Consider the following 26288-nt stretch of genomic DNA (forward strand, 5'->3'; position numbering starts at 1 on the left):
CATAGTCAGTTTTCTTGGTTCCCTGATAGAAAAGAAACCTGCTAAATCCACCCTATGCTGGTTAGCTGGTCTTAGCTGCGCATAGAAGGTCTTCCAGCCTGACTAGCTAAAAAAAAGAAGCGGTCAAAGCCTCAAACTAGATATGACCAGGCTGGAAGACCAGCTAAAACCAGCACACGAATTGTCTCCAAAATCTCTTTTTTGATTCCAAAAAAAAAAAAAAGCCTAGTTAAGGAACGTTTTTAAGCTGAGCTGACTACGAACTGCCTGCCTATGATGTCCATAAATACTCTGTAGTTTGGCAGCTCGCTAGGCTTTGAGGAACTGAGACCCCTCTCGAGTACGAGGTCTGAAAAACATCAGTGTTTGGTCTGGCCTCTATCACCACTGCACTTCAACAGGACACTTGACCCCCTGGGCTTCTCCGAGGAGGTTGACTGTCCCTCCAACTACAGCGAAGCCAAGCGAGGCAATATTTTGCAAAATAATAAGTAACACAAGGTGGGCCTCATCTCACAACTAGTGACTCCATCATCTGATGATGATGCTGGACCCCAGTCGCAACTCCGAAACAGTACGGAAACAGCGCTGTCCGGGAAATCCCGATCGCCATCTCCCCCTCCACCCCCCTTTACTAATGTTACCGCACCTCCAACCTTCCCTCCCCCAGTCAGAGGAGTAGAAACAACAAGCCGCCATTTTGTTTGTGCGGAGAGAGTGAAGGAGGCAGGAGCGACCGAAAAAAAGAGCCACTCGCGCAACGACCACTGCGACTTTGAGCGCCGCCGGCTCCGGTTCGCGCATCCAGACCGGATAAAACACAAGCCCGGCGATTAGCGGAGGCGACGGAGGGAGATTATAGATTCTCCCGTGTGCAAATCAGAGAGCAGACTGGGTTTTCCTTTCTTTTGCTGTTCTTTTTTTTTTAAACGAAGCGGAGAGGCGGAAGAGGGCAATGCATTTAAACGAAGGGAAGCTCGTCAGGGGAAAAGGAAAATAACAGCGTCACGAAGTGGGAATATCTGAGAAATCACATCGCCGGTTGCTGGCGGACGACGGCGAAAGTGGGGAAAATTGCAGGAACTGTGCAAGAGAAGGGAGAAATTTAAAAGGGATGAACGCGCAGGGGGGTTCACATCATCACAAAGCCTATGAAAGGGGTTTGAGGACCCCCAGATTTTGGGGGGTGCAGCTGGCAATATCACCCGGATCGGCAGATGCTTCAGACCCGAAATATTATTGAAGCCCATCTCGGTTTGGTTCTGTTTTCGACCCACTACTGGCTGTTCCTCTTGCTCTTTCTTAATGCTCCACAGGGCTCTTCGTGCAGTGACAAATTATTCTTATTTGCTCGATGTGTCAGTGCATTGAAATACACGCATATGCATTGACCAACTTCACTTGATTCCCTTTCTTTAGCTCGAGCACAGCGGACTTGCGAGACAACATCATCCTGCACTTCAGACCGACCGCATGCATGTTCTGTCCATTAGACGGACACTTCTGAAATCATTTCTTTGCATGCACGAGCTATGCGCAGTGCAGGGTGGTCTCGTGAAGCTTTCTGCAAACACTTTTAACTCGTGCAGTGGACACGTTCACACAGAGGGCGCACGAGCCATATTCAGATACGAATGCACAATAAACCATCTGACTTGTCACTTTGAAGTGTTGTTGCAAGACACGGGCTCTGAAACATGCACGTTGTTTGGAATCATCTAAAGTGGGAGCTCATGCATGCAAACTGAAGTTGAATGCACATTCATCGTGTTATTTATTCTGCAAAGAGAACTGTCTTGTTAAGAAAGAAAAGGAAACTTTTACATGCATATGACTGTTTAATGATATTTCCAGTATTTATATGTTCTCTCCATTCATGTTAATTACTTGAGAGGAAATAAAGACATCGATGAAGGGGATTCAAACTCATCTATGTCAGTTTTAAGGAGCCCGATGGACTTGCAGTCTTCTAAATAAAGTGATGCAGGCTGAGAACTGCATATGCTACAATGCAAAGACAGACACGATTCTGAATCATAGCGTTTGTTCATAAGCATTGCATGAAGCAGCGAGTCCGGTTTCTCGTACACAACGCCTTAAAAACAACAACATTTCAGCTCGCCGCCGACAATGGCGGAAAAGACGGATGCAAGCAACGAGGATCAATCTCGGGAAAATTGCTCAGTCGCCGAGGAGGCTACGTGAGTTTGCGGCGAGCTTGCATGACCGTCTGTCCCTCCCTTCACCTCCTCCATTCGGAAATATACTTTGAGGAACTAAAGATTAGAAAATCTTAAAAGGGAGCTTTAAAGGAGGACTGAACATTAAAGCTTTGCATTGCATTGCATTGCATGCATGTATCGTCCCAGGAAAGGGAAACGGGAATCCGTCCGGTGCTCGTGAACGAGGAGAGATTTCATTTGCACATCGGCTCGCGACTGCACAGGAAGGGCTATCCTACGCGGGATATATGCTTTAACACTAAACCGGAGGAAAACTATGGCCGATAATGTGCTGGAATCCGGCCCGCCTTCAGCTAAGAGGCCTAAATTGTCTTCCCCGGCTCTGTCGGTGTCCGCGAGCGATGGAAACGGTAAATAATAATAATGTTTCACGCGCGGCGGTGCGCGGCGCCGAGTCTGTCGCTGTTCGCCTGCATGTATGAAAAAGACGCTCGACGTGTGTTCCCAAGATCTTTCTTTTGTTGTGTTTGTTTGTTTGTTTGCATCGTCCCCTTGTATTTAAAAACTTAGCAGGGATAGCTAGCAGGCTAATTTGCTCAGTGTTTTCATTTGAAGTTGATGAGGTGTGTTACAACACTGGACGTCTGAGTGTGCAAAATAGTATGCAGTGTTTTTCCGGGTGTGCGTTACACAAACTTTTTCGCTTTGTTCGTCGTTGTGAGATGTCGAGAGCAGGGCTTAGTGTCAAAGGTTTATGAGGTGAAGCATTTTGAGTTTGTCAGGAAAGGGAATACTCGACAGGAACATGTTGTAAATCACGTCGTTTAACTGACACACGGTTGGGAGTGAAGTGTAGAGCACCTCGAGACTTTCTTTCAAGTTGGTTTACAGGTAGTGCGTACTAAATAGTTGACAAACCAGTGCCTGCGAGTTTCTGATCAACACTACTTCATCTGTGTGGTTACTCTGTTATTTCAACTAGCTTCAGGTGGTTTGCTCGTCTTCCTGGTAGACCAGATAAAAACCCTCTCAATCCGGCCTGACTGGTTCAGACCAGCAAACGATCCTAGGCTGGTTTATACAGGTTTCTTCACGGCATGTATAGAAGTGGAAGTCGGATCATATTGCCTGAACTCTAGTGGTTCACCAGTGCAGGTTTTTCAATGGCTGATATCAACAGAGCAGACTGTTATGCTAATGTTGAATCTATTTATATGTATGTATAATTTCATGATAGCAAATAAGATTGATTTTAATCAGCATTTTATTTCATACAATATTTATTTTATTTTTATTTTTGATAACTAAAAACAAGTTTGGGGAAATTGGGATAAGTTGTGCCACTGTTTGTGTTGTGATCTAGGCAATGAGAAGTTAATGTTTGTACAACTAATACTTTAAACTAAATCACGTTTTTAATTTATTGCACACTATCTGCAGTTACTTATAGATAAACGCATAAACTGGGCATACAATGGTTGTTTTAATATTTAGAATGTTGAAGTCAATATTATTATTATTTAGAAATATTCTCTAGATGGAAAAAAACATGCAAAAAATTGGTGAAATGCTGTCACTTTTCTAATTTGCGTCTATTGAAAATGTACATGCATTTAAAGATCTCCTTTAAATATATAAAATTAAATAAAAACTCTCAGGTATTCACAAAAAAGGTTGTATGTAGACTTTAAAACACATAAAAGTGTGAAAAACACTTCTGTAAAGCAGCTAAGCATGTTTCGGTTGTTGGTCTATAACCATCATCTCAAACTCCAATCCAAATATTGTCTGATTAATTGCTTTGCTCATATATCAATCTAATCACTAAAGTGAAGAGTGCATTTCAATATGAGCTTGCTTCGTATTTAGAGTAGGTTGCATTTATCAGTCATCGATGTGGTGCTGCTATCAGGATCTGCCATTATGTAGGAAAAGGTCCCCCATTTTGTCCACTTGTCCTTTTTATGCCATGTGTTTTTTATTAGTATGAACTATTTGGACATGCATACTGTTCTCATGTGAGCCGATAATCTCAGTCGTTCTCTCATCACGGGAGCTGCAGTAAACTGTTGCACGAGATTCGTTCAGTCGTGCATTGGTCAATCTGTCTAGATTTCTTGCTGTAGATTGACAGATCAACCATGTATTGTCCGGGCCAACTAACCTCCCATTGTATTGAAATTACAGATGTGTTGTGCACTTGTTGCTGTCGTGTTGCTTTTATCTCATCAGCTTAAATTCTGTCTAAGAACAAAAATGGTTTCTTTTGCCGTGGCTTTGCTGGACACGTCTCATTTTTGTGGCATATACTCTAATTATTCTCTAATGTATCTCATTATGAGTGATTTTTCTGTGAGCGACACCATTATTAAAGTCTCTATTCCCCCTTTCTTCCAGATTTTGGCTCCCTGTTTGACCTGGAGCATGACCTCCCGGATGAGCTCATTAACTCCTCTGACCTGGGCCTTCCTAACGGGATGGACCACGGCCAGTTGCACACCACTCTGGGTGGAGGAGGGATGTTGGGCCCTCTGGGCGGCTTGGGCCAGGACACAGCGGCCAAACACAAGCACCTGTCTGAGCTCCTCCGCCCTGGCGCCCCTCCATCCACCTCCACAGCCACCGGCAACCCCGGCAACACGCCCTCCTTGGGCATGATGGGAGGTCTGAGTGGCAACCCGGTTACTCAGGGACTGTGTGGCCCTCAACAGCAGCAGCCTGGCATGGTGGCGGGACTGAACCGGGGCATGATGGGCGTCCAGAAAGGGAACGGACAGCCGCAGAGCATGATGGGAGGGCAGATGATGAATGGTGCGCCTAGAATGGGCTACGCCAACGTGAACATGAATGCGGGCATGGTTGGTAACGGGAGCATGCTGCCCGATGCTCTGCAGCAGCAGAACGCAGGGCAGCAGATGGCACAGGCAGCAATGAGACCGCAGCAGCCAGGAGCAGTGAACAAGGTAACGTGAACAGATCAGAGGGTCAATAGAAGAATTCTGTGGGCAACAAATAAACTGCATGCAAAATGGGTTTGGTTCAAGCTTTAAGGTTAACTTCAGTCTGTTTTTTTATGTCTCATTATACATATATGGACCGATGTGTCTTTGAGTGAAAGAGCTATTTAATTTGGGGTCAGAAATATATATATATTTGTGTGTGTGTGTGTTACAGTATGATGTTATAAAATTATATTCAAAATAAATGCTGATCTTTTGGAATTTCTGTACAAGATTTCTGAAGGATCATGTGACAATGAAGACTGAAGTAATGATGCTGAAAATTCAGCTTTGCCATTACAGGAAGATTTTACATTTTAAAAATATTGAAATTACATTTAAAATTGTAATATGTAACCATATTACTGTTGCACTGCACTTTATATATGTTCAAATAAATGCAGCCTTGGTGAGCATAAGAGACTCAAACTTATAAAATTGTATGTAATTTATATATATTTTATTTATTTTAGATGCTGTATGTTTATTTATTATAGATCGTTTTTGTTACAGATATGACATTTTGTTTATATCTAATTATTAATTACAATAAATATATATTTTTAATTTTTTATATAATTTGTATATATTTCTACAATTTAATATTATTTTAAACAAACAAGTGTTGCTATTCATTAGTCAAATTGAAAAAATGACAGACTTAATGTAATCAATAAACAGACTATTGGCTTTAATTAATTAATTAATTAATTATTCATAATATTATTATTTTTAATACAAAAAATGCAAGCCCTTTTAGGCCATTCTGTCCCAACTTCCTGTTTCAACAGTTGTCACAACAATTTTACGGAGCAAAAAGTACAATAACAACAAAAAGTGTCGTGATCTGTTGCGGTCTCACACATAACTAGACACCAGACTTTACGGCTAAGTTGCTTTAGAGAGAATCTAAATTTCAAAGATTAAACAAATGACTTTTAAAGGCCAAGTTGTCTAATTTTCAAACTTTATAACCTGAAGAAAAAAAAAAAGACTGGTTGCTTGATTAAAAAAACGAAATTTGTCAAATTCTGGTTTTCTTCATCCAGATAGACCAATCTGATTACTTATGTTCTTGTGACATCACTGTATTCCCCTCTTTTTAAAAACACAACCCTTTGTTCATTTTTTTTGTCTTGTAAGACTGTTGTTAGAAATCAGGTAGTGAAATAGACTGTTCAAGTGAAAGAAATCTCTCTCTTTGGTTTGAATGTGATGTGATGTGATCCTTCACACTTTGAAACAGAGCTCCGTTTGAACAACCTTCTGTACCCCCTCGTACGAGGAACTGTGCGCACCATTTTGTTGATTCACAGGCGATTGCACAACCTGGACTGCAGGAAATGGGCAGAAAAAAAGAGGGAATGACATTTTTTCTTTTCTTTTTTTGCTGGGTTCTCCTAGATTTCAAGCTGTTGTTTTGAGGTTTATTTTGCAGAATTGATTCCTGCATTGTCATTAACATTATGTGTATGCGATGAGTAAACTATGAGAACGTGAGTGTCAGACAGGCTGAGTGACTGTTTCTCTTCTATTGATGTTTCATGCTCTTGTTTTGTCAGCTCATCTTTGATAGTTTATGATTCTGTCCGGGATGATGGATCCGATTCTGTCATAACTGAAACCTTTGAGACTGATATACTAGCTCATATTCATTCTTGATAGAGTTTTTATTTGATTTCCTTTCCTCAGATGGGAATGATGGGTGCTCCAGGCCCCTACGGTAGTTCATATGGTCAGTGCGGAGGACAGTCCCTTGGGCTCCCACCCCAAAACAAAGCGGGACAACCCAACAGCATTAACCAGTTCACCATGGACAAGAAACCTCAGCATGGGCAGAACATGGCTGGCATGGTGAGAGAACTGTACAGAACTTGTGACAGCAAACCACATCCACACACATTCCCAGAGCCTTTCTGACTGAGGAGATTTAATTCTGTCTCTTACTGGCCACCGAGAGCCTTCAGCTAGCATTTCCCCTCAGACCTCAGCCAGTGGTTCATCCCACAGACACTGGACTTGTTGATCGATCATTTCTAGGTAGTCACAAACTGTGTTTCTCCAGATCTGTGCACAATTTGAGAAATGAAATTCCACACATCACTACCTCCAGTTTCAGTTTGTTTTAATCTGGAAAATACTTTGAACAGTGATGCACTGCAACTAAAATTTGTCGCTTAGACCACCTCTGAAAATGCTGGACTCACTAGACTAAACGACAAAATCGAAGTGCTTCACAGTACATAAGCAATTACGCCAGCTTACATAGGTTAATGTGACCTTTTATCTAAAATAGTCCAACATTTCATTGAAACAAAAAAGCACTTGATTAACTATATACTTGTGTATACACTCCTGAGGTGATTTTTATGCAATAAAAGTTGTATTTGCATGGACAAGGTCTTCTTAGTAAAATAATAATTCATAATTTTATGCTTAAATGAATCCACATCAAAGTTGCAGTTACTTATGAAAATTTTTGACCGCTACAATTTTGGTATTTTGTTTTTCTTGTAACAAGTACAATTGCAGTATTCTCACGAACACATCTTACCAGTTTAAAACTTTTCTGCGGAATCTAAACAATTCAGAATATTAAAATATGGAAAACGGTGTGCAGGTTTTGCATGTAGATCATAGTTTTCGCGAAAATATGATTCAACACAATCGTTTTCAACATTGATAATGTTTCGTGAACATCAAATCATGATATCAGAATGATTTCTGAAAGATCACGTGACACTGAACACTGGAGAAATGATGATGAAAATTCAGCTTTAATATCTCAGGAATAAATTACACTTTAAAATAGAAAACGGTCATTTTAAATTGTAATACAATTTCAAAATATTATTGTTCCTGCTTTATTTTTGATCAAACAAATGCATTCTTAGTCAACATAAGAGACTTCTGGTACTACTGATAAAAAAAAAATATATATATAACCTGAATGCTTGCATGAATGCATGAAGTCGCTTTGGATAAAAGGATCTGCTTAATGTGTAAATGTAAATTAAAATATTTGAAAAAATATTCCTATCCCATTTTTTTAAAGCCAATTCTGTTTCTTAACACTCTGCAGCAGCAGGAAGATGAAATCCTGTGCCTTGAAAATCCTGTTTCTGTCTGTGTCTAGCAGAGCTCAGGTGTGGTGGGTGGTGTATCGGGCCCAGGTGGGGTGGCAGCGCCCCCTGCAGCGGACCCAGAGAAGCGTAAACTCATTCAGCAGCAGCTGGTGCTGTTACTGCACGCTCACAAGTGCCATCGCAGAGAGCAAGCCAACGGAGAGGTCCGCCAGTGCAGCCTGCCCCACTGCAGAACCATGAAGAACGTCCTTAATCACATGACGCACTGTCAAGCCGGAAAATCCTGCCAGGGTGAGCGTTGCTACCAGCTTATATTCTTTCAATTCAATTATATTTTCCTACCCATAAACAATGCGTGTTTTCCTCTGCAGTGGCTCACTGTGCGTCCTCCAGGCAGATCATCTCTCACTGGAAGAACTGCACGCGGCATGACTGTCCCGTCTGTCTGCCGCTTAAAAGCGCAGGAGACAAAAGAAACCAGCAGTGTGAGTTTTACTATGCACAAATGCTACTGCTACCCATCCTGATGTCGTTCAAAATCTGTGTGACTTCCTGTCTTCTGTCCAACAAAAAAGAAGATACTTAGAAAAATGTTTCAGCTGTTTTTGCCCATAAAATAAAATTGGATTCCTCTGACTTTCCTTAAAGGGATAGTTCACCCCAAAATGAAAATTCTGTTATGTCCAACTAAAATACTACTATATCAGCATATTCTAGTATTTAAAGTGTTGTTCGATCTCTGTTCTTCTCTCTAGCTCTGCTGGGAGGTGCTGGGATGGGCATGGGTGGTCCGTTAGGTGGGTCATTACCCGGTGGTCAACCTTCAGCCCCAAACTTAAACCCACCCAGTCAGATTGACCCAAGCTCCATTGAAAGGGCATACGCCGCCCTTGGACTCACCTACCAGGGCACCCAGGCATCCAGTCAGAATCAGCAGACCTCTGTTCCCACTCAACCCGGCATGAGGACGCTTAACAATATAGGTGAGCGTTTCCATAAGTTGTAGCCTCTAATTACATGTATGTCCGCTAATGTTATTTAAAGGGTTAGTTCGCCCAAAAATGAAAATTATGTCATGAATAACTCACCCTTATGCTGTTCCAAACATGTCAGACCTCCTTTTATACTGTTCGGAACACAGTTTAAGATATTTTAGATTTAGTCCGACAGCTCTCAGTCCCTCCATTGAAGCTGTGTGTATGGTATACTGTCCATGTCCAGAAAGGTAAGAAAAACATCATCAAAGTAGTCCATGTGACATCAGAGGGTCAGTTAGAATATTTTGAAGCATCGAAAATACATTTTGGTCCAAAAATAGCAAAACCGACGACTTTATTCAGCATTGTCTTCTCCATTGTCTTCTTCATTGTCTTCATTGTTTGAACTCAGAGGAAGTGTCAGCCACATTAAAAAAGTTAACAACTTAAGTAATTTGAGGATTAATGCGTATTAGAGATGCGAACCGTTTAAAACGATTCAGTTCGATTTGGTGAACTGAATGAATCGTTCGCGAACCGGAAATCCAGACTGCTTTGATTTGAACTCTCTCTCTCACAACAGACACGGAAGAGAAGACAATGCTGAATAAAGTCGTCGTTTTAGCTATTTTTGGACCAAAATGTATTTTCGATGCTTCAAAAAATTCTAACTGACCCTCTGATGTCACATGGACTACTTTGATGATGTTTTTCATACCTTTCTGGACATGGACAGTATACCACACAGCTTCAATGGAGGGACTGAGAGCTCTCGGACTAAATCTAAAATATCTTAAACTGTGTTCTGAACAGTATAAAAGGAGGCCTTACATGTTTGGAACAGCATAAGAGTGAGTTATTAATGACATAATTTTAATTTTTGGGCGAACTAACCCTTTAAAGGGTTTGTTCACATAAAAATGAAAGTTTTGCCATTTAATTACTCACCCTCATGTCGTTCCAAACCCATAAGACCTTCATTCAGCTTCAGAAAACAAATTAAGATATTTTTTGATTAAATCTGAGAGCTCTCTGACCCTTCCATAGACAGCAATGGGACTACCATGTTCAAGACCCAGAAAGGTAGTAAGAACATCATTAAAATAGTCCATGTGACATCAGTGGTTCAGCCGTAATTTTATGATTTGTTTTGTTGTTGTAATTAATAATGCATGCATGTGTTTTTTCAGTTAGTGGAAAAACTAGTCCGCTAGTGCACATCTTTATCATGTCTTGCCTATAATATCTTAAACTGTGTGCACCAGCAGGTGGGAACTCAATGGGAGTGAACGGTGGAGTCGGCGCTCCGATGGCCAACCAGCATCCAGGAATGCTGCCTGACGGCATGCTGCACAGGAACATGACGCCTCAGAGGTACCAAACATCCCTGCGGCCCAGTGCACCAGACCTGGTTTAAATGGTTTGGTCGGTGAAAGCTGTATGTTGATGTTTGATGGTTTGTCTCTCTCTCTCTTGCAGTCTGATGAATGACGGCTCTGGTGTTGGTAACATGGGTTCTGGAGCAACAGCAACACCTTCCTCTGCAGGAATGAGGAAGAACTGGCATGAAGACATCACACAGGACCTCCGCAATCACCTCGTACACAAACTGTGAGTGTTATGCTAACACACAGCCTGTCATTTTATACCTCTATTGTAAGAAATATAAAAAATATGTTGGCGAATTTTATATTTGTGGTAAATTAATGAAAATGGAGGTGGCTTCAACACTAAATAATTACTAGTTAGTAACAGACGTTCCTGCCTGATCACTGAATTCAGCTGAAATAGGTGGTGGATTACAGTATGCACTCTCATTGGCCGTCGAGCGAATCCCATCGCTGCTCATTCCCATAAAGACTGATAAAACTGTCACTGTTTCTCATGTCATCAGAAAGCACCAACACTCATTGTTAAATTAATAACTTTAGGTCGCGTCTCTGCTGCAAATCACTGGCGATATTGACACATCACTTATACACATTACTATTCAGTGAATAGAAAGCCCAAAACAATTGTAATCGATATCTTCCGTAACATGATAAATGTCTTTACTGTTATATTTGATCAGTTTAATGCATCTATGCTGAATAACAATAGTAATTTCTTAAACTACATTTTTGAATGAAAGTGTACATTTTTACAAATGCATCTATTTATTCTTAAAGGGTAAGTTCACACAAAAGTGAAAATTCTGTCGTTATTTATTTACCTTCATGTCTTTCCAAACCTGTAAGACCTTTATTTATCTTTGGAACACAAATTAAGATAATTCTGATGAAATCTGGAGCTCTCTGACCCTCCATAGACAGCAAGGCAACTGACACGTTCAAGACCCAGAAAGTTAGTAAAGACATTGTGGTTCAACTGTAATTTTTGTTTGTTTGTTTTAAGTTATCATTTTGCACAAAAAGTAATTTCGAAACTTTCATAAAATTACTGTTGAGCCGCTGATGTCACATGGACAATTTTAATGATGTCCTCACTATGTTTATGTGCCTTGAACATGTCAGTTAAATTGTTGTCATGATTTATACATGAAATAAAAGAAACGCTAACTGAAATAAAGTATACAAAATTAAACCTTTTATTTCATCTAGCTATCAAGGCCACATTTCTCAATTTCTGAGTTGTTGATGTACTAAAATAACCAAACTGAAATAAAAAATTCAAAAAACTGTATAGACATCAAAAACTAAAAACACTACAAAATTAATGAAACTTTAACAAAAATGAAAGTGGAAAATACAAAAATAAAAGTTATTTAAAATGTTAATAAAATCTATTATAGAGTCCACAACGGACTCAACAGTTGTCGAGTCGCACTGCAACAGCTGTCTACACTGGACACGACAAAGTGACCGTTGCAAATAATTTGAACTTTGTGTCAGGACGTCATAAATTGAACAAGGTGTCAGTTTAATATCTGGGTTTGTCGTGTCAAATAATCCACTGATTTATTTGAAATTGCTCTTTGTGAAATTATTTAAAATTCTTATCTAGAAATCACACAAAACTAAACTGAATCATTTCACTGTCCAAATTCATGAATTCACTCTGTTACTTGGGTCTTTTTCTGTGTGTGTGTGTGTGTGTGTGTGAGAGTAGTGTGCAAGCCATCTTCCCCACTCCAGACCCTGCAGCACTGAAGGATCGGCGGATGGAAAACCTGGTAGCTTATGCTCGCAAAGTGGAGGGTGACATGTACGAATCTGCCAACAGCAGGGTAAGAAAAGACTTGCACGGTATCATGTCTGTGGATTATATTTAGTAAATATCGAAGTCAATCCACTGAATCACCTGACTCCTCACGTTTTACCCATGACGCAGTTCTCCCAATCTAATGTTGGACAGAGCGCTGGAAAACTTAGTATTAACCAGGCGTGATCCGTCCATTAATTTTTTTGTCTCCACTAAAGGCTGCATGAAAAACACTTTGAACCGAAACGTGTTTAAAATGAATTGTAAGAATGATAGTCCTTGTGAATGTTTAACTTTTCCAGGCGGAGTATTACCACTTGTTGGCGGAGAAGATTTATAAGATTCAGAAAGAGCTGGAGGAGAAGAGGAGAACCAGACTGCAGAAGCAGGGTATGGTGCCAGCTCAGCCTGGCATGTCCAACAGTGCTCTACCTCAAGCACCGGCTGGCATGAATCAGGCACCGCCGCCTAGTACGTACACATACACAGCTGCAGAAATTGGCCTTAAAGGAATTGTTCACCCAAAAATTACAAATTGCTGAAAATGTACTGATCCATAGGCTATCCAAGTTGTAGATAAGTTTTTTCATTGGAACAGATTTGTTGAAATTTACCATTTCATCACTTGCTCACCAATCAATCCTCTGCAGTGAATGGGTGCCGTCGAAATTAGAGTCCAAACAGCTGATAAAAACATCAGAATAATTCACAAGTAATCCACATGACTCCAGTCCATCAGTTAACGCCTTTAGAAGTGAAAATATCTGGAGTAAGCAGTATTATGGATAGATGACTTGTATTTCAACCTGGAAGTAATGTTTTAAAGTTACAAGCGTCTTGATGAGCTTTTCAGTCATGTGGCTTACTTGTGGATTATTGTTGCATTCAGTAGCGACTCCTGTCCATAAATTTAGGTGGGGCAGATTCTGGTTTGTAGCATTAATATATGAAAACATTTTGTAAACTTTATATTCTGATCCCTGAACATATAGGGACACATTTTTGGCAGAGATGTCTTTGTGTTATCCTGTGGGTGGCACGCCAATTTTGACTGACAGGCTTGAAGTTATGTTACAAATTACAAATAAAATGTCGTAAAATAATTGCCTTAGCATTTATCGCCTCCAAATGTTGATTTAAAATGTTACAATTTGTCGAGCAATTCAGGTTTGGAAAAACGATCATATGTCTATTCTCAGAATAAAAAAAACAAACACAACAGAACCAAATAAAGGCTATTCATTAAAAACACATTTAAACTAAAAGATTTACGTAGAGTCCGCTTTGTTAATTTGACCCAACACTCCACATAGAAAAAAAGACATGCCAACTAGTTACTGACCTGATGCAGACACATAGCTGAAGCGGATTGATATCATCTTGGTGGAACGAGGTTCACTTAAGGTAACATGAAAATAAGCAGGGCAGTCTTAAATCTGCCCCAATGGCTCTCAGTTAGAGCGCGCTGCAGTCCCCCTTTTCACCACAGATTTACTTAGTAAAATTGTGGGGTGCTGTTGAGCTCGGGAGCTCTTACGCACCATCTGCCGCGCTTAGTATCATGTATACATGCCTGCTAAAGCCATGCACGGGGTTTGAATACTGCTTACTTTACGACTTAAAATTTTGCATTTACATTTACAATTGATTATTGATTCAGTTTATATAGAGGTCTGTGTTTTGGATGATTATTTTTGTGGGGCTTTGCCACTCCTGCCCATAAAGACAAGCCGTGTCTGTTTGCATTTATCAGCTGTTTGGACTCTCATTCTGACGGCACCCATTCACTGCAGAGTATCCATTGGTGAGCAAGTGATGTAATGATACACTTCTCCAAGTCTGTTTCCATTTTTACCTACATCTTAACTGGCCAGAGGATTTGTACACATTCAGCACATTGACATTTTTGGGCGAACTACAGGTATACCCTTAAATTGAAACCAAACGACTTCAAGTACAAACACACACACGTTAAATCAAATTATGCAGTTTGTGATGGTTGCTCTGGTCTTTCCTAGATGGTCCCCATTCGGATCCGTCCTTAGTTCCAGCCGCTGGACCCAATCAGATGGTCAATCGCATGCAGAATCCTGCTGGTATGGCACACTCACTAAATGGTCTGTAGTTTAATATCTTTTTTTAAATATCTATTAATTAAACCAGAATTTTGTGTTTGCCTTTTTTTGTAACAATTTTGCCACTCTTGTGTAGGTATGAATCAGTTTTCCCAGGTGGGGATGCAACAGCCAATGGGACAAAGGGCAACGCCGCCCCTGCCAATGGGAGCAAACCTCAGTCAGGTATCATCTCTTGTGACCTGAACAGGGACAACTAATTTAACTGATTTAAGTGTTTATTTAAGCCTCTATTGCATATTTTTAGATGGGTATGCAGGGAACACCTCGAATGACTCAACCCAACGTACCCCAGTTACCAAACCAGTACATGCAGAACCAGTTTCCAGGCACGGGTGCCGGACTGGGCAAGGGTGCAGTTGGCCTGAACCAACCTGCAGGGCAGGGAGCCATGTCACAGGTCAGCTTTTGAACCACATTCATACCGTATTACTCAGCACAGCTTGTTGTCTCGAATGCATTTAATATGATTTGTCTTTTGGTGGGTAAAAGAGATTTTCTGTTGTGTTGTGTTCTGTTGTGAAAGACGATATGAATGACTAATATGACTCAATAACTGCTAAAGAAAGCACATGTACAGGCCCATCTAAAGTTTGCCAACGAAAATCTGAATGATTCAAGAGGAGAACTGGATGCAAGTGCTGTGGTCAGATGAGACCAAAATGTAGCTCTTTGGTATTAACTCGACTCGCAGTGTTTGGAGGGAGAGAAAGGCTGACTAAAACCCCAAGAACGCCATCCCTACAGTCAAGCACGGAGGTTGAAACATTATGCTTTGAGGGTGTTTTTCTGCTAAGGGTACAGGACGAATGCACCGCATTAAAGGGATGATGGACAGGGCCATGTACCATTAAATCTTGGGGAGAACCTCCTTCCCTCAACCAGAACACTGCAGATGTGTGAACATTTCAAGTATGACAGTGACCCGAAACACACGGCCAAGGCAACAAAGAAGTGGCTCACGAAGAAGCACATTGAAGTCATGGAGGGGACTAGCCGGTCTCCAGACCTCAATCCTACAGAAAGTCTGTGGAGGGAGCTGAAACTTTGAGTTGCCAAACCTCAGCCTCGAAACTTAAATGACATAAAGAGGATCTACAAAATCCCTCCTGAGATGTGTGTAAACCTTGTGACCACAACTACAAAAAAAAACATCTGACCTCTGTGATTGCCACCCAGTACTAAGTCATGTTTTGCAAAGGGGTCAAATACTTATTTCACTGTTCAAATAAACCTACCACTAAAATGATAGACTGATCATTTCTTTGTCAGTGGGCAAACGTACAAAATCAGTAGGGGATCAAATCATTTTTTCCTTCACTATAGTAATAGCACCCTGTCTCATTTTTGTTGATCTTTTTCTGTCTCAGAATCAGATGCCCACTCCACCGTCGCTGGCAGCCAGTAGTCCAGTAGCTCAAACCCAGGCAGCAGTCTCGGGCTCTCAGGGGCCTCCATCCAACCAACCCCCACCTGCCCCACAGCCCGGACTGCACGCGCACTGTCCTCCCTTGCGCCAAAACTCCCCTTCTCCTGCACGCAGCCTCACCCCTACCCCTGCCCCGCACCAAACGCCCCCGCAGTTGCCGGGTAACCGGACCCCGCAGCCCCACACCCCCACTTCTTCGACCACTATGGCCCCACCTGCAACACAGATGCCCCCGATTGCACAGGGGGTGGGCTCAGAAAAAGCCAGTCAGCTCCAGCAGCCGTCGCATGGGGGCGGAGCCGCTGGAGGCCCCCAAACAGGGCTAGCGTCATCTGTGCCTTCCCAGAATGCCCACGGGCTTTGTGCACACCCACGCACTCCTGTGAGTATCACAATCGAGAACATGTTTGTCTGGGGTGTTTTTGCTTATACATTCATATCGACACTGAAGATCTTTTTTGTTTGGGTCTTCTGTGAATTTAGGGCCCATGATGAAACAACGAATCATGGAGTTTACAGTATAATCAGAATGTCATGGAATTTGGCATAATGTGGATGAATAAATCAAATGCAGGGCTGTACATTTAATCAAATCAGTAAAAAGAAAAAAAAATGTCTTTGAATATTAAAGCACAAAAAGACTGCCATTTAAATGTGTAGTCTACATGTTCTGCATGTCTGTGTGAAATGAAAATATTTTTCTCCAAGTAATAACTGTAATAATAGAATTTATTAAAACACAATTTTTAGAGGATCACATTTTTTGTCTTGCGTTTTAATTTAAAATGTGAACCTTTGTTGTGCAGGACTATGTTTGCCACAATTGAAAGAAGCCATTCAAATAATTAAATTGAATTCACATAATATAAAAAAATCTTAAAAGATTACATTTTTGAAGTTTGATGCATTTGTTTGATTTACAACCGTTTTTTTATAATGGTTCCAAAAAATAACTATTAAAGATTTTCTGGGAATTTGGGAAAAGATAAAACAAGCTGCATAGGGTTGCTGCTGATGAATTTCTTGGTTTTGTTTGTCTGCTATGGAACTCTGTCACAATTTGCTTGTTTGTGATGAAGCAAAATAAACTCAAATGCACAGATTTAATAGAAGAAGGGAACGCCTTAGACATGCCCACCTTGAAAGCTGTCTTAATCTGCTGGTTGTTTTAGTATTTCCTTCATTTTCTTCTATTGCTGTTTTTCTTTCCTTTTTTGTTGGCTTTTCTCTTACTGTACTCTTTCGCATTGGCTGTTCCTTCTGACTAGGGCTGGCGATTTTTTGATAAGTCGTTTTTTAAAATTTGGTCGATTCAAAATCGATTATTATAATTTTTTAAATGATAGTTTTATCTTAAAAATGAAATAACTTGATCCTGTTTGATCAAGGAATGCGACTGTTCTGACTTTTTTCAGCATACATTTTTCATCTTGAATCAAATTTTTATTGTATTTATTTAACATAATTGTATGCATTTTAAAATTATAGATGGGTTCTGTTTTAATGTGCCCAAGTGTTCCTAAAATAATAGAGTTAAATAGACAGGTTTGTGGCTCTAATTGTTTTTTATTTATTTATTACCCACTTGTAAACTTATGTTCACTGTTCTTTTTTATAAATATAGTATTTGTATTAAATCTATTTTCATTGAGTTGAATCGAGTATAGAAAATTGATTCGAAATCAAATCGATCTGGAACATCTGAATCGATACCCAGCCCTACTTCTGACTGTTATTTCTCATTGGTTGCTCTCTCATTCAGGATTCCGTTTCTCTAGTTTCTGAGTTAAATTTTTTTTTATTTGCTGTTCATTTTGTTTGCCATTTGGCTGTTTTCTTTTTTATTTTATTTTTTATTTTTTTAATATAGACTGTTCCTTCTTAGTTCCTTTTTAGTTTCCATTGGTTGTTTTTTCTTATATCTATTTGACCCTAAGCTGTTGTTTTTTTTTGTAGCGGTTCCTGCTGGTTTTTGTTTGCCATTGACCTTCCTCCTGACTTGTTTCTTATTTAGCCATTTGCTCTGTTTTGTTTCTTTTAATATCTCATCGTCTGTTCTCTCTATCTGCGGTGCCTTGTTGGCTGTTCCTCCCCCATTTTGTTTTGTTTGCTCTTCTCTCTTGAATCGGGGTTCTCTCTGGGTTTTTTGTTTTTGTTTTTTTGGCTGTTCCTCCATTGGCCGTTCTCCTAAACTGCTCTTCTGTCCCACCCCTCAGCTATCCCAGAAGTCATCTCTTACAGCGGACGGTCAGGCCTCAACTCCTGCCTCGGACAGCAGTGCTGACCCAAGCTCGCAGCTGACATCATCCGAGCCCCCTGCCCCGCTCGACCCCAAAACTGAGGTCAAACAACAGGAAGAAGAGGATGAGAATGAGACCGAGGATAAGGCCTCAGGGAAAATGGCTGCCATGCAGACTGAGATTAAGACTGAAGAGAAACCAGAGGCGAGTCGGAAAACCTGACATCGGTTAAACCTGAAATGTATCCCTCTGTTTTTAAATTCCATCTCTAACCTTATTTTGATTGGTCGGCCAGATAAAGAAGGAGGAGCCTGCAGGCGATGAATGTAAGACCGAGCCAATGGAAACATCAACTGGGTCGACAGCTGAGGACAAGAAGCCAGAGATCAAAACCGAACCCAAAGAGGAAGAGGCTGCGGGAACGAACGGCACTCCCGCAAACACACAAAACAAGAAGAAAGGTAAAACAAACTGACGCTCACATTCATGTAATTCAAATAATCAAAATGTCCAATGTGATCAGTTTGATCGATTTATTGTGGCTTATAACTGTTAAAGTTAAAAATGTTCTTATTGTGTTTGGCACAGAAATCCTATGTTTCAATGTTTCACCTTTAATGACTGGCAGATGTTCTCATATAGTTTGCATACAGTCATTGACCAAAGCACCTTACAACATGCAATTGATTTACTGTTGTTTTATTTTGTGATTTAAATGTATATGGTGCTAAAAGGAGGCAAAATCATCAGTTCTCATTGCATGAAATCGACTAATTCTGAATCAGCAGGTGCTTGTTCCTTTCCTCAGTTTAATATGAAGGACAAACACTGCTTTGAAATGAGTACTCATGGTTTTCATATGAATGTGTGCCTGATTCTTGACTCCGCTGGTTCCTTTATTTCCTTCCTCTCCATCAGTCTTTAAACCCGACGAGCTCCGCCAGGCCTTAATGCCCACTCTGGAAGCTCTGTACAGACAGGACCCAGAGTCGCTGCCCTTCCGGCAGCCGGTGAACCCCCAGTTACTGGGAATACCCGTACGTATTCGAACTAGTAACAAAACTAACCTGGTAAGGGCCTGCGCTGGCACGCATTATGCTACAAAAACCCTAGCACTTTTCAGTTCTAGTCTCATGACTTCTTTTCCTTGCCTTTACCCCCCTCTCTTTCTTTCTTCTGCCTGCTGTTGTGTGCATTGTGTTTGGATGTGAGAGAGACGTTGCAAGCTTGCGTGTGTGGCGTTTCTGTCAGAAAGCATGAGTGAATATAAGGCGGCGCAGACTATGAACATCTGTTCTTGTGTTTTGTGTCTTCATCTTGTCAAAACATAGACAGAAAATTTTGTTAGACCATATTCAAATCAGTAGCTAATGCCAAAGATTACACACTTAAGCACTAAATTTTATTTAGTTTTATTTACGCTATGTATTTAAACTGAGAATTGTAGTTTTTAGAATACGTCAAATATGGAACATTTTTGTTAATTAAATCAGTTAAGTGAAAATGAACTGCTACTTCGGACTATTTTATATTAAATGTTCAGTTGGCATTAAGTCTTAAATGTTGCTGGTTATTTGGCCTCCTCAATATGAAATGGCTCTGAAAGATCTCACAGTCTGCGCTTGCATTATTTTTTGCATTGAGTATTGTTTTTGCTCTCGTCTGCTTAAACTTTGTGTACTTCATTATCTAAACTTTAGCTTCGTACCATTGCACTTGTTTTATTTTATACCCATAATATCCTCATTCTGAGTTGATCATCATTCCCCAGAGTTATGGCTAAGTATTTTAGCAATAACCAGCATAGCAGATGAAATTTTACTGATTGTATAATTGGTATATATTTACTTGCTTTCATTTCAAGTTAAGGAGCCATATTTCTTCCACTGATCACTGTTGCATGATGGGATCAGTTGATTCTGTTTCTTAGAAGTGGAGAAAATTCAAATGAATTTCCTGCTTTTCTGGTTATTGTGCTGCTTTAACAGTGGTTTGTTTGAATGAGACGCCGGCCCTATTCAAGGTCTGATGAGCAAACATTACAAACACAGAGAGAGAGATGTTTGACCTAAAAATTAAAGAGTTGAAATGTGTATTAAACCTAATCATGGACAACTCAAAAAGCCATGATTAATTGGTCAAACAATACACCCTGAAAATGAAGTATATGGGTTTGTTTACTCTCTTCACTAGTCTTAGATTAATGTATGTTTGTTAGAAACATCCCCATCGTATCTGCTCAGAGAACCCATATGGTTGTGTAAAGAGATTAGGAAACCATTATTGTAATCGCTGTACATATTCATATTTTAATGTATGGTTCTGCAGATCTGTTAGATGCCAGGCACCCTGCAGAGTCTCAAGATCTAAAGTATTTTGATGTGACCCCAAACCTTAATCTAAATTTCCCTAAAAACGAAAGTTTTGATAAAGAATCAAAAGTCAATTCCAAATAGTTTGACTCTCTGTGTCACACACAACCTGAATACGGTGGGGTTGACACCAGCTGTCCAGCTGTGTTTTGTGATGTAAACGCTCATAGTTTTGCTGCTGTAATTCAATCTCGCCCTGCTTGTGCTCACCTCAGCTTACTGTACCCTAAACGCTTACCCTGCCAACATCACCCTATGAAACCTCAGTTTATTTGGACGTTTTGGCCAAATGGAATCATTATTCCAGATGTGAAATTATTTCACCAAGCCTGGATTTAAAGTTAGTAAATGTTTTCTTGAATATGTTTCCAAGCTAAAAAATAATGACGGAGCATAATAATAAACTAGTCATAATGGTTAACAAGTGAATATTATCAAGAAATGCCAAAATCAAAAGAAAAAAAAAATTATATTTTGCATAATGCTTATTTTTAGGATTAGTTTTTTTTTTTGTGACATTTGAAAATTATATTAATAATATGAATTGTTATAGTAATTATAAAGATGATGATAAAAATATAATACTCCTTATCATTATTGGACCACTTTACAATAAGGTTCCATTTGTTAACTAAATAACATGTAAATTGTTATAAATAAATAAACCTATTAACATTAACAAAGATGAATAAATACTGTAACAAAAGGATTGCTCATTGTTAATGCACTAACAATGAGAAATACATTTGTTACCATATTAATCTTTGTTAATGTTAATTTTAATAAGAATACAACTGTTCATTGTTAGCCAATGTTAGCTCAGCTCTATTAGATGGATTTTATTACTCTATTAGATACAATTTTAATAATGAGGGTGTCAGTTATTAATAAAGTATAATTGTCATTTATTTAAAGAAGGTCTTAAGAATAAGCTCAAAATGCAAAACGTAATTTTCTTGGCATCTCTTGACATTTTGAATATGATTCAGTCTACTATCAGGCCATGTTATGTCCATATACATTTGCACACCCCAGTTCATCAGTAGATGTCTGCCGTCATTGCAGCGGGCCCAGAAATGTGTGTGTGTGTTTGTGTGTATGAGAGAACAGGAGAGAAATAGGGTACAGAATTGAGCGAGGCAGTGGGAGTCTGTTACGTTTTTCTCTGTTTGTGCATGTGAACCTCTTCTACAGCGCTCAACATTGTCCCCCTGCACCCTCTTCTCTCCCCCTGACTCTCAACCCCGCCGGGCCACCGTCCCACGCTCTATCCGACTGCTACCTCATTTCACCTTATGATGAACTTGATCTGCCATCTGGACTCCATTCTCCAGGACTACTTTGACATTGTGAAGAACCCCATGGACTTGTCCACTATCAAGCGTAAGCTGGACACGGGTCAGTACCAGGAGCCCTGGCAGTACGTGGACGACGTGTGGCTGATGTTCAATAATGCCTGGCTGTATAACAGGAAGACGTCACGGGTGTATAAATACTGCTCCAAACTGGCGGAGGTGTTTGAACAGGAAATAGACCCCGTCATGCGGGAGTTGGGCTACTGTTGTGGAAGGAAGGTGAGCCGTGTTTGTTTGTTGGTTTAGTTTTCTTTACTAATGAGATTTATAAAAGGAATGTGGCTCAACCCATCAGATTTCACTGGTTTTAAAGTATATATATATAATATATATAATTATAACAATAAATTCAGCAAACAATGTATTGAGTGCCTTAAAAGGTTTGATTAGGTAAATATTATTATTATTAGTAGTAGTAGTAGTAGTAGTAGTAGTAGTAGTAGTAGTAGTATTAGTACTATTATAAGACAGAATAATAAAATACTGCCGTATAATACCATATAATACTTATTTAACAATATAACTATTATTATTATAACAATTTCAACAAACCATATACTAAATGTATGTTCAATACTAGTTACCCTAACCCTAACCCTTAAGGATAATTATATCTAATGTAGAAGAACGAGCTGGCGTTTGACGGACACTTTTCAGACTCGCTTCAACCAATAACAGACAGGTCTGACTCGGGTGAAAAACCAATCAAAACCTCCTGTTCAGCTGCGTGGGTGGGCCGTTCAAACCATGCTATGCTTTGACCGTCAAACGCCTGTGTTGTCGTTTTGGAATCCGCATCATCAGCGTTTCAATATTTTAGTGAATGTGTGCTATGCTCCGATTTTAAATTGTAATTTTGTCAGCTCCTGAAATGGTTCAAACCATCGATATTACACAGCAGTATAAGTTAATAGAAATAATGCTCAGATTGTCTCATTTTGGGTACAAAATAGAAAAAGAATAAAGTACTTTGTAACGCAGTAACTTGAGTAGTTTTTCAGCAAACTATTTTTTTAATCTTGAGTCATAGTACCTTTACTTGTACTCAAGTTAATTATTCCATAAGTAGCAATACTTTTACTTAACTACAATTTCTTAGTACTCTTTCCACCACTAGTTGTAGTATTTGACACATTATGAATTAGATTGTGGTTTCATGCTAAAACTAATGGGATATTGCTACCCAACTCTCCTTTTCCTCTCTTGCTTTCTCTTGTAATCCCTCCATACCTGTTTTTCTTCTTTCAGTTGGAGTTTTCTCCGCAAACTCTGTGCTGCTATGGCAAACAGCTGTGTACCATCCCTCGAGACGCTGCGTACTTCAGTTACCAGAACAGGTCAGTATTATACACACTATATCCACTGTATTAAACCCTCTATATCCACTCTACACACAGCCATAGCATAATACTGTGCAGTACAGCCATTAAAATAGTTATCAGTCATATTAGAGTAAGAATAACCACTTGACAGTTCAAAGAAACTTAAATTGAGTCCATATTATTATGCGTACAAACATAAGCAAGCTGTTTTATCTGTACAAATAGTTATAGTTAATGTGGCCTGATGGGTAATAGCCTGACCCCATCAGGCATGTCTTCACACTATTGTAGATCCTTTGCATTTCAGCCTAAAATCAGTTTGATGTTGCCTGGCAGCATTAAAAGCTCTGCTGTGAAGCGGCCCGGTGCTAGAATGATTTTCTGAAGACTCTAATAGACACTAGGCTACTCCACTACATCTGCCACATTCAGATTTGGTTTACATTGTTTATTTGTATGTAAGAAGTTTGAGGTGAGTATTTTTAAGAGGTCTGTTTTCATGTGCTTCGTAAAAATGTAAATGCTGTCCTGCTGTGAGCACACATTTCCCACGTCAGGGTGTTGTTGTTGAATATCAGGCCTGTTGATTTGACTTTCGGTGGCGAAATAAGACCACATTTCACATCTCTGATTTTAAACGGACGTTTTAAAGAGGGTCTGCATTTTTGACTCCAGTTGTGTTTTGTTGGTGTACTTACAATTAACAGGTGTGTTGGCAAGTATCTGTGTGGATTACCTCAGTTGGTAGCTACAAACACAAAATAACAAAGTCCTAAGCAAAACGATTGCAGTGCTCTTCCTCTAATGAGTTGGTGAAAATCATTGCCAGTTTTCTGAGTTACATCATTCTCGCTCCTAACAGCAGAACTCTTATTCACAAGACTTTAACCAGAATCAGAGGTTTTGGCGTGAACAAAGCTTAAGTGTTTGTATAACTTTGGAAACCTTAGACTTAATCTGAACCCTTACATTTGTTGCATAAAAGGCTACATAAAACTAATCAAGTCAATAATTATAGTATTAGTATTGTAACCATGTAATAAAAAATAAGCCCATGTGCAAGTAACCTTATATAACATGTTATATATTTTTCTTATTATGTTGTAATGCCTTTCAAGCTGCATTTAAATAAAGAATTTAGTGAAATGATAATGTCGGATACAGTTGCTTTATTGAAGGAACATTATTTCTGGGGTAAATTATGACCTGGAAATGTTTTATGAGATTCACCCAAAATGTACTGACTAAAAGTACAGTATTTCAAAATAGGTTAAGACTTTATTCATGCTGCCAACTACAGGGCGTACTAACTGTTTATCTGTCGTACGTTGTTTTAGTAGCGAATCTTGGGACCCTCTTTAAAATGTCCTGAAAGGATGATGGGTCTCTGTTGCTCCTGTTCTCATTCTTCTCTCGGTTCGTTCACTCAGTCCATTGTTGTCCCTCGCTCCTCTGGGCGTCACGGTTGTTTAAGAGCTCAGCGGGCGCGGGGGAGACCGTCTGTGCTTTTGCCTCGGCTTCCTGCTCTCTCTTTTGGTTTAATTTTCTTCTTCTACATCTGACCCACCCCTCCACCTGTCCAACATGTAGCTCTTTGTCCCTCATAACGGTTTTGTTTCTCACACTTTTTTAAAATATTCATTCTGCCCTCCTCCTCCTCCCCCGTCCCTTTCTCTCCCTCCTTTTTTAACGCTTGTGATGTCTGCATTGGCCTGCTTTGATGTGACCAATCATCCGCTCCGAAATTTACACGCAATCAATCAATCTGCCCACACAAAAAACCTGCTTCATGATTGGCTGCTCCTGGCGACGAACCTGCCCTCTCCTGTGCGCCTGTCTCCTGCCCTGCTCTGATTGGTGGCTGCGTCCGCGTGCCCTCACTATGATTGGCTGTGCTCTTGACGAACGGTTTAGTTCACCCAAATATGGGCTTCTTGCTGACAGGTACCACTTCTGTGAGAAATGTTTCAACGAAATCCAGGGGGAGAACGTATCCCTGGGGGATGATCCGACCCAGCCTCAAACGTGAGTAACTGTCTAAAAGTTTTAAAAAGTGTTTTGATCTTCTCCTTCATTGTTATTGTTGTGATGCTATTCCTCCGGAGGGTGTTTGTTCAGTGATTCTCACGACCCTCTCGATTGGGCGGCTTCTCTTCTCTGCCTCTCGTTTTCTCTCCTCAGGTCCATCAATAAAGATCAGTTTCAAAGGAAAAAGAATGACACCCTCGACCCTGAACTGTATGTACACAATTTCTCCCTCCAAATGTGTCTCTCGGTTCGCTTGTTCTGAAGTTTAAATCGAGGTGCTGATTTGCTGTCATCGCCTGACCTTGTTTTCTGTTCTTCCTCCTCAGACTGTTGGAATGTGGTGATTGTGGTCGAAAAATGCATCAGATATGCGCTTTGCACAATGAAACCATTTGGCCGTCAGGGTGAGCTACTTTTATTTGAGCACACTTTTATGTGACACATTCTACTGCAAAATAAGGCTTAAAGGTAGTGTGTTAGTGAATGTAAGGGTTTTCCTTTAAAATACAACCCTGATTCATGCCTTTAAATAATAAATGAACAAAATAGCATTGTATAAATGTAATTTATGGATAGTTCTTGATAAATATATTTCCTCTTTTCATATATATATATATATATATATATATATATATATATATATATATATATATATATATATATATATATATATATATATATATATATATTTATATTTGTTTCTGGTTGGTATTGAAACAATTAATTGCTGTAATTTATTTTTTATAGCATTAACGAGATGAACCGTTTAATTCATTTTATAAGCGATGACCAGTGCCAGTGCCTGTATATAAGTATTGATTATGATATAATTACTATTGACCAAGTTCAGAGGCTGTCATATGTGGATCAACTTACTATGTTGTGTATTTTCATGTATTATGTAAATTTGAAACCAGGTGATGGCGATTTAGCGGTAATCATAGAACCAGATTTACTCACA

The 26288-nt window shown here is 39.7% G+C and overlaps 1 protein-coding gene across 13 annotated transcripts in view; it reads left to right on the top strand.

Annotated features, from left to right (window-relative positions):
- Positions 1–666: 666 nt before the first annotated feature.
- ep300b (EP300 lysine acetyltransferase b) overlaps positions 667–26288 on the top strand; it is a 35369-nt gene continuing 9747 nt past the window's right edge. Inside the window, exons 1-22 of one of the 13 annotated variants that reach the window (XM_026207843.1) lie at positions 667–2593; positions 4581–5146; positions 6875–7036; positions 8319–8559; positions 8640–8753; positions 9024–9251; positions 10511–10619; positions 10725–10856; positions 12354–12471; positions 12749–12917; positions 14465–14563; positions 14658–14746; positions 14829–14981; positions 15952–16392; positions 18227–18454; positions 18546–18711; positions 19169–19320; positions 21957–22196; positions 23226–23314; positions 25214–25324; positions 25481–25537; positions 25654–25731. In XM_026207843.1, the coding sequence (XP_026063628.1) occupies positions 2500–2593; positions 4581–5146; positions 6875–7036; positions 8319–8559; positions 8640–8753; positions 9024–9251; positions 10511–10619; positions 10725–10856; positions 12354–12471; positions 12749–12917; positions 14465–14563; positions 14658–14746; positions 14829–14981; positions 15952–16392; positions 18227–18454; positions 18546–18711; positions 19169–19320; positions 21957–22196; positions 23226–23314; positions 25214–25324; positions 25481–25537; positions 25654–25731 (3836 nt within the window). In that variant the 5' untranslated portion in view covers positions 667–2499. The remainder of the gene's footprint in view (positions 2594–4580; positions 5147–6874; positions 7037–8318; positions 8560–8639; positions 8754–9023; positions 9252–10510; positions 10620–10724; positions 10857–12353; positions 12472–12748; positions 12918–14464; positions 14564–14657; positions 14747–14828; positions 14982–15951; positions 16393–18226; positions 18455–18545; positions 18712–19168; positions 19321–21956; positions 22197–23225; positions 23315–25213; positions 25325–25480; positions 25538–25653; positions 25732–26288) is intronic. The other 12 variants (XM_026207849.1, XM_026207850.1, XM_026207851.1 and 9 more) reach the window with 12 other exon arrangements.

This window comes from Carassius auratus, chromosome 28 (genome assembly GCF_003368295.1).
Source record: "Carassius auratus strain Wakin chromosome 28, ASM336829v1, whole genome shotgun sequence".
Lineage (NCBI taxonomy): Eukaryota > Metazoa > Chordata > Actinopteri > Cypriniformes > Cyprinidae > Carassius > Carassius auratus.